Source organism: Zea mays, chromosome 6 (genome assembly GCF_902167145.1).
Source record: "Zea mays cultivar B73 chromosome 6, Zm-B73-REFERENCE-NAM-5.0, whole genome shotgun sequence".
NCBI lineage: Eukaryota > Viridiplantae > Streptophyta > Magnoliopsida > Poales > Poaceae > Zea > Zea mays.
In genome coordinates, this window is record NC_050101.1 from 47,983,180 (window position 1) to 47,997,104 (window position 13,925).

General features: G+C 43.0%; 1 protein-coding gene and 2 long non-coding RNA genes across 3 annotated transcripts; all 3 read left to right on the forward strand.

Annotated features, from left to right (window-relative positions):
- Positions 1–3,852: 3,852 nt before the first annotated feature.
- Positions 3,853–6,670, forward strand: LOC103643275 (uncharacterized). The gene is made up of 4 exons (XR_004850142.1): positions 3,853–4,165; positions 4,234–4,368; positions 6,089–6,193; positions 6,284–6,670. It is a non-coding gene; the product is annotated as an uncharacterized lncRNA (long non-coding RNA).
- Positions 6,671–9,314: 2,644 nt separating this feature from the next.
- Positions 9,315–10,524, forward strand: LOC118472179 (uncharacterized). Its single transcript, XM_035959910.1, has one exon. The coding sequence runs from the start codon at positions 9,357–9,359 to the stop codon at positions 10,185–10,187; it is 831 nt and encodes a 276-aa protein (XP_035815803.1). The 5' UTR covers positions 9,315–9,356; the 3' UTR covers positions 10,188–10,524.
- Positions 10,525–12,020: 1,496 nt separating this feature from the next.
- LOC103629265 (uncharacterized) lies at positions 12,021–12,924 on the forward strand. Its single transcript, XR_554256.3, has 2 exons — positions 12,021–12,488; positions 12,562–12,924. It is a non-coding gene; the product is annotated as an uncharacterized lncRNA (long non-coding RNA).
- Positions 12,925–13,925: the final 1,001 nt, after the last annotated feature.

A 13,925-nucleotide genomic window follows, 5' to 3' on the forward strand; every position in this document is an offset into this window, starting at 1 on the left:
TTAGAATTACAAAACTACAACTAAAGTGATTGATAAAAATCCAGTGAACTTATAACCACCAGAGCCCCACTACAAAAATACAGAGCACCCCAGCCTAACTTTTTAAGTAAGGAAAATAAATACAAAGTGGTAATAAGGCATTTTCCCAATAAATCATAAACAACCTCAAATAATGAGATAATGGGCAACCAAAAGTTAGCTAAGTCCATGATGAGATAAACCACCAGAGAAAAATACAAACCCATGAAAAAGAAGTGAACCCATGCCTTTTGCTAGCAATTTGTGAGAAAGGCCATTTGACTTAAATAATGCAAACCACCCCTTCCCTTAAGCAAAAAGAAGCCAAACTTCAGAATGATTGCTCTTGCACAAAATACTAGCTAAGAAAAATAAGAACTCTGTTGTTTGATGTTTTTCAAATATAGTGGTAGTAGAAAGCACCTATTTGGCTAGAAACCTTAAGAAAACCATAGGAAAAGAATTAAAAGGTATTAATGACTAGAAATTTGTATCAAGTCATGTTATGACACCTAAAAGCCAGCAAAAATAAGTTTTAAAGAATTACCCACTGTTAAATAATAGTTGTAGTTCAAAGTACCCCTTCTGCCCTAAAATTTGGTAATTTTGTCCAGAGAAAACCATTTACTTTCTGAACCCCAAATTTTGTGACAGAGAATCATACACCAGTAACAAGCCACTGTAATTTTTGCAGAATTTTTAGAATTTTATGAAAGCAACTTGTAGTTCAAACCTACTCCAAAACATTAAAGAGAATAAAAGAAAAGAGAAGAAGGAATAAACCTCATCCCATTAAAACTAACCCAATTTACCAAGTATACCACTAAAGGGTTTTACATAAGCAAGGTTAACTTGTTTAAATTCAAAAAAAGACCATACATCTTTAAAGTTGTAAATTCTAAAGCACATATCATATCATGCATGTATCTTACGCATTGCATTCATTAGATTGTAATCTTGCCGACGGAGAGTACGTGCTCATCCCCGAGCAAGGACCTGTCCAAGAGGAGGACCAGGAGCAGGCTTCAGAGGCTGCTATTGAGGATCTCCCCGCAGCCCCAGCAGTTGAAGGCAAGCCCCGGTTCTATGCATAACCATGTTAATATATGCTACTTTACTACACTTAATGCTTGTAGGACTGTAATGTGCACTTAAGTGTAGGAGTTGCTTGAAACCTCTAGTTGCATGAACTTAGGACTCCTTTTTGAGATGAATACTAGTATGCTAGGTCGAGTAGCTGCTTGCTAATCAGGATCTCGGTAGAAGTCGAGTGATTTTTCTAGCACTCGCGCGAGGTCAGGAATTGATTGTATTCATCTTGATAATGGGATATATGTTGGTCTATGGACTTGGATCCAGGGAGGATGCCTTGTCCATGAGACGGGAAAAATGAATTAAGGATTAATGTGTGGATACCTGAGTCAAGCTTTTGAACGTACTAAGCACATGCCGGGAAAAATGGTAACCGGTAAACCTAGTACCTGAGTGAAGCCGGGCGCGGACTTTATCCCTCATGCGACCTGAGACAGGGTCTCCCATGCTAGCTATGGTGGGTACAAGTGCGGTCACTGCACGGCGGCAGCCGGGGTCAGTGGAGCATTGTATGCCAAGGCGGTGAGGCCTGGACGCGAACGGGGAATCGATGGGGACGGTTGTCATGTGTGGGGTCGGAGTACCCTGACATGCCGTGTGTTTAGGTTTACCTTGCAAGGTTAAAACCCGATTCGAATCGTCTGCTTCTCGCAGCTAATGAGACTGCTTGATTCCTTGTACTGCATCGAGTAAGAAGTGAAATGTGGATTACATGAGATAACTTGTTGATTGAACTAATTGCTTGTTACCATGTATGCTTAGAAGGAGCCAATCTAGCTAAGTTAATGATGGTAGAAATTGAAAAGCTAAAAGTTGATTTTAGAAACAGCTAGTGCTTTTGGCAAGCCAAACCCCTCAGCCAAACAGCTGCATAGTCTAGAGGTAGAGGAGTAGACTCCTCACACCGGTTAAGTCTAGCTGAGTATTAGTATACTCAGCCTTGCTTGTGGCACCATTTTTGCAGGTACCATGCAGGATGTAGTTGATGGTGTGACTTGGCCTACCACCCTGCCACCGGGTTGGACGGTCGAGTGGGATGTTGCTCCGGCAGGAGAGGAGCATGAGGAGTAGTGGGCTAGGCCTTGCCCATTTCCTCGTTACCGACGACATCGATTATTCGCTGCACTTTAACTTGTGAACTTTATTTGCTACTCCAAAAACTCCGATTTATGTAATAACTCCGTACTTAATTTGAGGTTTCCTGTTTTATTGTATTTCTTCTGTGACTCACCTTCGAGTGAGATTGTGGAATTTGATCCTGGTTAAGTGGCTCTATCAGACTAGATCTGAGGGACTGACGGGTTATTCCGATTTAAGTGTGTTACGGCCCCTGAGGCGTGACTTAGGCACTTAAGCTGGAATAATTCGGGTGGTTCTGCCACACCATCCCGGAACGTCGCATTGCTTCGGAGATAGGGACAGTTGCCGAAGCTTCAGTTTCGTCCCCCTCACGCTCAACCCTGGCGGTAGAACGGACTCTGGCCATTTAACTATGAACTTGTGAAAATTTAATACTTTTTTCCTCCGAAGCAGGCTTCCAGATGGAGCTTCGTTCGATTCCAACAAACAAGCTTCGGCGACGGTTAAAAATTTTGGCAGCAAAACAGTGCAAATAGCAGTAAATGCTGTGGTAACTTCACACCTACTCGTCTGTTTATATAGTGCTGCAGGTAAGAAGGCGAAGCGCCAGAAGTTTTACACCAGGCGGGCACTCGCTCGCACTCGCCACTACAACATATATGGCCTTCTATGACAAATATTTGATGACACTAGTTGGAATTGTCACTACACCGCTCTATTTATGACGATTTTGACGAGACATATATGTTTAATGACAAAAAAGTAACCATTGTCATTAAAACTGTCATAACTCATGCTAACATGCCATTTGTGACGATGGTCTATGACAATATGGGTGTGTCATAAGAATAAATCGTCATAGCTTCCTCTACATCATAATTACGACAATTGTATGACAAGTTCATTCGTCACTGATATGTGATTATATTTTTTAAAATGAAACAACATATAATTGATGTAACGACAGGTCCACATCAAGGCTAAATGGGTTCAACATGAGGTGTTTATTAATGTAACACATTAAATTTTTTTTTGATTTTTCAACTATTTGTATTAAAGTACCTCTAGTAGTTAGCTAATTTGTAGAATTTTACCTCCCATCACCTCGATTAATAGCCCATAATATATTAACTTGTCCACGAGGACAAATCTTTCCAATATGCACATATGGTCAAATATTTGTTTTATAGATGCAAAGAGGCAATGGCAATTTTGTTTCACATCGTATAATTCCCAACCTATCTGGCGTCTTCGAACAAGAGTGGACCTTAAAAAAAATTTTACTTCAAAAGAAATGCGAGCACATTTAAAGTGTTTAGGGTCTCAAAAGATATTTTTACATTAATAGCTAGACCTTAAATAATGCTATTTAAAAAATAATTCACATTATTAGAAAATAAATAGTTGCCGATCAAGAGAAAACGAGAAAGGGACAAATATATTGGTATTTTATTTGGGACCCGAGAGAAAATAAATAGTTCCACCTTAAATAAAGCTCTTTAATTATTTAATATTTTTTTATAAAATAGACTCAACTCCTTGTAATAGAATTGTTTGCACAAAATATTAATTATATACAAAGATGGAAGCGAAGCTCCACAACTAGAATGACCACATTGTCTTAATTAATTTATTTATTTGCATATGTAAAAGTCCTGCACCACAAAGCCCAACCAGAACTCCATGTCTCCCTTTTTACCGCTGTTGGATCTATTTTGAAAGGTTGTGTTTTTATTAAACCCTAAAACGGGAACTGGGAGGGGAGTAGGGGATTAAATCATCTGGTCCTGTCTTGCACTTTCTAGAATCGGGAGGAGAGCAAGGCATGCGACGTTTTTCCTACCAATTGTCTCTCGTCGTACGCCATCGCTGCATGAGGTGAGGCCGTGGTGAGGATCCCGCGCCACCTCGCTCTCGGGTGCCTCTGCCCCGTCCGTTGCAGATGGCGACTGGCGGCTAGGGTTTTCTGCACGAGGTAAAGATCTTGCGCCGCCTCAAATCAGATTTCTGTTGTGCCCCTTTCTTAGGATCTGGATGAGGTAGGCGAGGTAGAGGAGGCCAAAACATGGGCCAAGGCGGTGATGCTCCTCATCATGTGCAGCGATCACCACGCATCTGGCGAGGCCATCAAGGATGTGCTTTCAGTCTTTCACCTAGGAGCTTGGCGATGACTACCAGGTAAATTAAAAAATACCAACCCTGAGCATGCAGTTTTGCCATTACAAACATGTTTTTTTGTTTACAACAATCTGCTCATTTTTTCTGTCAAAGCACTTAGTACGTCAAAAAAAAGTATAGCCTTGAACATGCATCCAGATATTATACTATGTTATCATCATGAAAATATGGTTGCCTACATCTATTAATGTGAGGTAAGCTAGAACCAAGTCCTCATTTGAAACGGTACTCACCTCAATTTAGTTGTTTTACTTGAGAGCTATTTAGTTGAAAGACTCATCACCACACAGTTTAACTATGAGCAACCTTTATTTAATCATTACAGTCTACGAGTACTTATTTAGGCTAAGGGTGTTGAGACCTCGGCATAGTAAATAGTAATCTTAGATAAGTTCATCTGGTGACTCTAGCAAACTCCTTATCATGATTTATGGGGTGGATAGAACAACACAAACCTCTATATTAATTGTATATTTTTTATTAGCAAAGTTGGTAAGATGGTAAGCTCATCACGAGAACCCTTCCCAATGTATATATTTTACTTGCTATTAGTTGCCCGTTACTATTACTATATATTATAGCGTGGAAAAAATCCCGTTAACAAAAAAAAGAATTTTTGGCATGGGATCCAACAAAGCCTCAACTATCTCACTGACTGGTCGTTGCTTACTTCCTGTTCCACTGCAAATCGTAATGGTGCTTACCTATTTCGTTACATAACCTCTATAATCTAGAATGTGTTTGATTGACTGCTTCTAATTCCCTTTTGCCCTAAAATTGGTTTAATGTCTGTCTACTTCATCCGTGATGATTGTGTTTTATAAGTACGCCATGCTTCATTTGGTTCACCAAGTTATCTGCTGGCGTAATCTTTTTACTTCCATGGATGCGTCTTATTGCCCGCTCCTAATACCCTGTTGCCCTAAAAATTGGTGTTAATGTTTGCCTGCTTCATCTTTGATAATCCTATTTTACAAGTATGTCGTGCTTCATTTGGTTCATCAATTTACCTGCTGTTCTAATCCTAAGTCACCATAATATCAACATTGCACAATAAGTCCTATGTGATATCTGACCATTTCATAACATCAAAAGCCATTCTTTTTAAACAATTGCATTCTACAGCGGTACAGCCTGAATCATTCAATTAAATTGTTGTACCATAACTGATGTTTTGTGCAGATTCTTTGTTTCGCTAAGTTCAACGAAATTTTTTTAAGGGGACAAGTAGAGTTGGACAAAAGGGTAATTCATTTCAGTTGGTTTTAGTTACTAAATTAACACCTCATAAAAAACTTAAACAGAAACAAATCAAACACATGTGAGTGCCTTAAGCATGTCGTCAGTTTAATTACTTATAGCAAAATAAATGTTTACATACATTGCTCTGCAATTACTAACCTGCCCTTTAATTGATCCTGCATGCTGCGCCACCAAACGGCCGTTATGAAACTATGTTTCATCAAGCTGCACCCATTTCAACTGCAGGACCATATGTTTTATTTCTTGACATATGATTGTGATGTCCTAATTATTCGTTGAATTGTATTTATTTTTGTTATTGACGCATGTTACTTGAGGACTACTTCATTTACTGTTTTATTTAAATGTTTTATCACTATTTATATCTAAAATGTATTTTGAATTGTTATTTTGAAATCTAACTTGTACCTTATTTTAAGACCTTCATTCTCATCGGACTCATTTTATATCATTTCAGAAGCAAGAAAAATGTAAGGATGCTGAACTTAGTGCAATAGATTTTTTTAAGGACATGCATTGCAACAAAAAGAAAGGTTTTAGTGAAAATATTGAGAAAGCTATTGTAAGTGCTTGTTTTCCTTTCATGTTTGTACTCACAACTTGCAACTTCTGGTATACTATACTGATGAATAACCTTTAACCTTTATATTAGGTTGACATGGAAGAAATAATGGTAGCACCAATTTAGGATGGATAACAACCAAAATATCCTACAAAAGTTGTTTCTAATATCGTACCGGGCTCCAGTGTGTTCCTATGCAATGTTGGTCTTCGGTCTGCATCCAAGAAAAGCTCCATAGCGTCAATTTCTGCAAAGGTTCAACAACTTTAAGATGAACTTGAGATCAAGAAGCAAGAAATATTTGCAGTGAACAAATTCATGCGATATTTTGGTTGTGATGTGTAATATTCCTTGACGATATGAATGCTTATGATGTGTTCCTTCTAATGACTATTGTATCTATCACAAATGCTTTGGCACATCACTGCCATGTCATCATATTTTATGATGAAAATATTCGTCACAAATGTATTGCCATAGAAGCGGCCACCAGTCCACCACCTTCCAATTTGTGATGAAATTTTGCCATGTCATCTGCCACACGATCAAATCTATGACAAATATTTTTGTCATAAACATTTTGCCACGTCACATACCACGTCATCACTATTAGCCATGTGGCAATGCACGACAGTACAAATTGTGACATTTTCAAAGGCACTTATGACGAAATAAAGTGTCATAGATTTCGTGACGAATCTGGTATGCGTCACAAAACCTATGACATTTTTTTGATGATCGTCATTGTAGTTCATTTAACACGCACCTTCTGTGACGATGTCCTTTTTGTCACAATGGTGTCACCAAAATACAACCTATGACAAATAAACACTAGTTAGTGACATAATCATAATGTCACAGAAGGCCTAAAAAGTTGTAGTGGCTGTACGGTGGACCGCAGTGACCGAACAGTAACTCTGCAAGGTGGGGCCGCTACGCGCAGGGAGATGGAATCGTTTCTCGACAACGAGCTCAGGGAAGGTGTTTTTGAGACCTTCGGCGCTCCGAAGCCTAAGAAACTTTTTTCACGGATCAAGCTCGTTACGAAAAACGATCTAGCACCGCGAAAGGGGCTACTGTTGGGTCTATGCTTCGTCGCCGAAGGTCTTGTAGAAAGAAGTAGTCCTCGGATGAAGCTGTTTGTATAATATAGCCGAAGGTTCTTCTTCGTAAAGCTTCGGCATTACAAACCGACTTAAAGATAGAATGACCTTTTTGTCCATAAATGTCTGAGTCAATGTTGTAAGTTTTTATAAGGGGCATACTTGTAATTCCTCACAGGCTGTGTCCTGTGCCTATAAATAGTGAACAGTATTCCGTTACTGTTCACGCATTCTGGTATTTTGCAATTGCATCTCTCGGAATTCAACCTTTGTCAAGGCATAGGTATCATTGTATCTAATGATTCAATATATCAAGTGAATATAATATAATGCATCTGTGATTCATTCATCCATTTCATACCTTTTATTTTGCATTATTTTACAATGTTTATTGAAAGTTTATTACGAAGGTTCAACTTCGTAATAATACTCTCATCAACCTTCGTCCAAGACCCATTATCCTCAAAGGAATAATGCTTCACGGACGAAGGACAGTATCATTTAACATTTTATGTTGCCTTGTTCTTAATTCATAGCATTTGAGAACAAGTCTCCAACATATATAGTACTCGCTGGCCATTAGTTTCTCCAAGACTACAATATTAACATTTTTCAAAATCCTCTTTCAAAATCGAGCGAGGTTACAGGTTCATCCCCTTAAGGGGAGGGTTCTGTATACCGAGCGGTACTGTACGAGCGGAGCGAGCGCGGGGATCATAACAGCAGTACCCCTTGTGCTGATCACTATAGCCAACGAAAATCAATGACTTTTTTCTCAAAGGATTGACTCTTCCTGACTGAAAAGAATTCAAAATACGTATATTTGGTACTAAATAAACCGCCTTCGCTGGCTAATCCCTATGTCTTGGTACTCTACCCTCCCATTCATAAGAGAGTGGTAGTTGTCACCGGAAGCAGGTGTGAGTTGAGTAAGTCTTGTCAACAACGCTTCGCACAACTAAATACTAACACATTGTTTACTTCTGTACTTCTCCACCGCCAAAACACAATGACTGATGCAATTCATACAGGCACGAGCGAAAAACGAGTTGAACGAGTAATCAGTGTAAGATACTCCCTCTGTTTTAAGTTATACGACGTTTTTCCTTTTTATATATATTGATTTTAGTATTTTATTGTGAAAAAAGTTATTAGTTTGAGGTGTCTTTGATAGGAATACTCCAAACCGTTTTCTCATGGAAAACAAGAGGCACCAAATAAAATCAGTTTCTAGAGACTAGAAATAAAAATCAGTTTCTAGACAAGAGAATCCATAAGTCAGAACTAGAAGCGAAACAGATTCCTCTCTAAAAATATTGCTACAAGAAACCGAACTTCTACGTACTAACGGGTTTAGAATATCTTTTAGGCCTGTTTAGAACATAGGAAAGCTAAAAACATAGAAATAAGAAGAAAAAAACCACATAAATTTCACATGGATACAATTGCAAAACCAAGGATGGAAACACAAGAATTTTGAAGGAATGATTACTTAGATATATCATAGGAAAATTATAAGGTTTTTACCGAAAGGTTTGAGGCAATGCTGAATTTTCCAAAATGTCAAATAAAATTTTGCTACACTACGAGTCGTGCGTGCACATAAAAAAAGTGAGTGCTTTCAACACAATGTAGGGTTTCCAATAGTCAGAGAAAGCCCCGGTCCAACGGTGACATCTGGTTCAGTCGAATCATGTTCGGGCGGCTATAAAAACACCTCTAGGTCGCCATGATTAGGTTTTAACGGCGGCGGTTCTCTCGGGCGTGCGAGCGGCGGCGATCCCAGGGCCAGCGGCAGTGCCGCCCCAAGGTGGCGGTGCTCCACCAGGATTGAGCAAAGACGACGCTCCCAAGGCGGGCGGACAAGCGTCGATGGCGCTCACGAATCGAACAAGCGGCGGGCAGTGCACCCCAGGCCCGGTGGCAACGGTCGAGGCACGGTAGGCTTTGGTAGCGGCAGTGGTGGCCACAGGAGATGTAAGTCGCTCTGGTGTCGCTCTGGAGTTGGAGTCAGAGTTCCTCACCTCCCTTGTCCCCATGCTCCCTCGCCCGAGGAGGCAATGGCACCCACTTCTTCCTCCTCGGACACAGCCCTCACCTTGGCGCTGGAGAACCAGACACGTTCTCTGCTCGCGGAGCTCGACAAGCGGTTCACGGCGCTCGACTCCACGTGGGAAGCGCGAGTCGCGGCGCTGGAGCCGGTTCACAGCATCAAGGGCAGCTACGGCTCCACCGACCCCGACGCACTGCACGATTTGGACGCCAACACCATCTTCCTCAACACCGGCGAAGGGCCTGATTCGGACGCCGACAACTTCTTCATCAACATTGGCGAAGGGCCCGTAGGGCCAGTTGTTGGCGATACGGTCGTAGGCGCGCTCGGTGATGTGGGCGTTGTCCTAGATCCAGTGGTGGAGGAGGTACCTGTCGACGCGCCCACCAAGTGCTTGATGAGAGTCATCAACCGCGGCGACTACTACAACCCAGACGCTTCCTCCGCCGTCGACATGGCGGTGGTGCTGCTCGCCGACGCGGGCTGCAAGCTCCTCGTCCCGCCGCACCACCCTCTGGCCCTCCCCTCGCCGCACTCTTCGCGGCTCGCCTCTCACGCAAGCTCTCCGCTAGCGGGGACGCCTCCTCACCCTCGGCCCCCACCCCGCGCCTCCTTGAGGGCCTCACCGCCTTCGCGGCCTATTCGCCTACGCGGCTCCGCCAGATGCTTCTCCCGACCGCCCCTCACGCGTCGAGCCACGCTCGCGCGCTCCTCTCCTTCCCTGCACTCCACTGCTCACTCGAGCACTTATAGAGAAGGTACAGGATCACCACTACTCCATCTCTATCAAGTGATGCTGATCTGTTATGTATTTCCACCAAATTTCAAAGGGCACTGAAAGTGTTTGTGGTAATGAGTGTTCAGACTCAACTCATGCTAGACCCATTGCCTACTATGGTGCTTGGCATAAAACCTTGGCTACCACCTCAGCAACACTGCGACATTTGCATGTCTGACATTGTTCAGCTATGCTTCTGTACTTGGCTTGTATTGAGTAGTGCTTGGATTGATGTAGAACAAAAATCTCCATGGCCACCACCTACACTAGGCTTTATGCACAGTGATGTTGTTCAATTAAGGCCAACACCATGGCCTCCATTTAGACTGCATAGTGGGGTTGATTGGATTACTTGTTATGGTGGATATATGCATGTTAATGGTGACAAGATTCTACATCAAGAATTAGGGGTGGTTAATCACTGCTCCTATAATTGGGTTGTTGGAAAATTTTCTAGAGTTACTGGATTCTACAGACAACATGACGGAGGTGTGTTGTGTTTCTCACTTGGAATTATGGAAAACTTGAGTATTTTGGTGAAGGGTCACCTTGTGGGGCTGCATCACTGCACACTTCTTGGCTCATGCAGTAGAAACCATTCACATATATTAGCATCGGGGTACAGTCATTACAAGTTTCCAGTTCTGTAGATATCAAGTTAAATATACAGCAACCAAGGACAATATTTTGCATAGCTGATGGGGTATTTGCAAGATGGGTTTACATCTACTTCTAGCATTTCCGATGGCCCCGTCTAGTTTCCACAAATTTCAGGCTACTTTCTGTCTAATTCATTTGGGATGGAGGCAATTATTGGGTTTACATCTACTTCTGGTAATCTGCTATCATAGTGAAGGGACACAATTCCTCTGCAATGGCCATCCCACGGATGATATGACGCTGTCGAGAAGTGACATGTTGCAATCAGAGTTATCTGGTGTACAACCGCTGGTAACCCCAATCACCGTTCAAGTGGCTAGTGGTCAAATGATTACCTGCTGTCATCATTTACTTTCAGCCGAATGGACAATGTCAGGCTGTCATTTTTCAGCAGATCACAAGTTCTTGCCTACATCTTCATTTGACTTGGTGCAGCAATGGCTGTCAGTTGTCGAATCCTGGTACGGCACCAGCTACCAGTCATCTTTGGGTCACACTCCTTTTGCAGTGCTCTATAGTTATGAACCAAAACACTTTGGCATCACTGCTGATGTTGTTGTTCATGTCCATGTCTTAACTACTTGGTTGCGTGAACGCGAGTTAATGACAAAGATGATCAAACTGCACCTAACAAGAGGTCAAGATAGAATGAAGCGGCATGTTGACACGCATTGTGCAGAATGCTACTTTGTTGTTGGAGATTCAGTACTTATCCAGCTTGTGCAACACTGTATGGTCACACGAGGAGGCGAGCTCATCACCCAAGTGAAGGTCTTGTGGTCGGACATGGATGAAGAACTGGCTACTAGGGACGATGCCGAGGCCTTCGCGCTACATTCCCAGGGGCACCAGCTTGGGGGGCAACCTGGCTTTCAAGGCCGGGGGAATGTCAGCAACTCAAAGGAGGATGGCCGGTAGCGCCTGTGGTTATACCTCACTGTGGGGCGCTCTGATGTGCTGGACAATGGTGCCATACACGGAACTGTGGCGGATGGGCTGAGTTGGGACAACATGAGACCCATGAAGAAGAGCATTAGGCTTTGTTCGTTTGTGTCGGATTGCATCCGGAATCGTTCCAGCTAATCAAAGTTTATATAAATTAGAGAAGCAATCCGGTTAGAAATCATTTCGACCCACCAATCCCAAACAACCGAACGACACCTTGTGTTTGGACCCAACCGGGAGAAATAGCGCTTGTCATTTTACATATATGTAACCAGAAGTGTGTGGAGAAGGGGAACATTTTCTGAATATTGAATAGAACTGCTTCTCGTTGCCTTCGTTCTCCTCTCTCTGCTGCCTTCGTCTTCCTCTCATTCTTCCCTAGATCTCTCCTCTTCTCCATTCCCTAGCTGTAGCTAACACTTGCTGGCCATGGTCGCGACGGTCGCCCTCTCCGTCGCGCGTCGCATCTACGCTGGCCACCCCGTGGGGTAGAAGGAACAGGCCAGCCACAACCCTGACGCCTTTCTCCAACCTTGCACCCTCTTCTGGCGCCAGCAGAAGGAGGAGCGGAGCCACGTTCCCCGCGTTGCCGCTCCTGTCTTGGATGCCGTCACCGGCCACACGTCCGCCGGTTCGGACTGTGCAGAGCCCCCAGAGCTTTGGTGCCAGTCTAGAGAAGCCCCTATCGCGCCAGCGAGTGCGGACGCTGTCGGGAGGCTCGATAAGTTTGTCAGCCGCCAGCGGCGATCCAACAACGTAAATACTAAACCTCTCAGTAATTATGTGTCTAATTTTATCTGATTGGAGTTATCGTCTTTGCATTTTCTAGGAATTCTCAAGTGGATATCACCCTAAACTTTTTGATTCAGAGGAATCCCATGTGTTGGTTGCTGAGTATATCAAGTGTTTTCTGAATGGAAGCCCAGATGAAGTTATCTGTGGTTTATTTTACAACAAGCATAATGATTCACTCATTACTGTTTCAGTACATGGTTCTGCAAACTTTAGTGCTTCTTCCGGTTGCTATTTACTTGTTAGATGCAGAGTATATAGATGTCCACTGGAAAACTTAAATATGTTATGCTTGTTATCCATATTCACAGTCCTTTCCTATCTACCGCATTTGTATGTAATAAAATGGAATTATCATTGTTCATATTTAACCTTATAGATTATGGCCCTTTATCATGTATTGCTGACTTCTATTAGCCTTTTATGTTGTCAGGAAGACTCTTGGACTATTATCGGTTTCTTCTTGTTCTTCCGGCCAATCTAAAAAATATGGCATCTCAAGCTGAAAGCTTTAATTTATGATTTCCTTTTCTTTATACACATTCCATATGTGTCGGGTACCTAGGAACGGGGTACCCAAGGCGAGGCCCATAAACCTCTCTGAACGACCAAGTCCTCGCCGAGCAAGGAAGGAATTCAGGCTGACGCTGTTGGGCCACAACGACTGTGACAGGACACATCATCACCAAACCATGTACGGGCCATGTATGCAGTACCAAGGGGAACCACGACAACAGAGTCTCCATGGTAACGAGTCACGTACCAGAAAAGGATAGGACAGCATGCCCATGACATACTCACCCACACTAGAGGGTGATGCAAGGGCATTGACCGAAGATGAAGCCATACTGAACATGAACCCCAACCTTACCATGAACACGTTCTGCGGGACCCATCAGGTACGACTACGTTGGCATCGAGCAAACTACAGGGACTCGTACGCCGGACGGACGAGACAGAACGCCATACCAAAGTAGAGCAGTGCACGACCCATCAGAAGGAGTTGTGTTGTATGCAATCACGCCCCAAGACTAACCCAAGGGGCCCACCGCACACTACCGCGTGAGGCATTAGCTACAAAACTCTCTCCCTCTTGTAGGGACCGTCCCTTGAAGTATAAAAGGGAGTCTCTCTCCCTCTGTTTAGGCACAAGCACATCTGTTGTAACACGCCTCAAAGCAATACTACGATCAACACTGCACTGGACTATGGCGAAAATCTGAACCAGTATAACCCCTGTGTCTTAGTTCCTCGCTCGGTTCCACGTGATCCACCATTTGGAGTGAGTGTACCCTTGCATCCCCCATCGAACACAAATCTATTTCACCCCCGGTTTTCGGAACCACGACAGTTGGCGTGCTAGGTAGGGGAACACGAGCATGCCAAAGCAACTCTTTCACT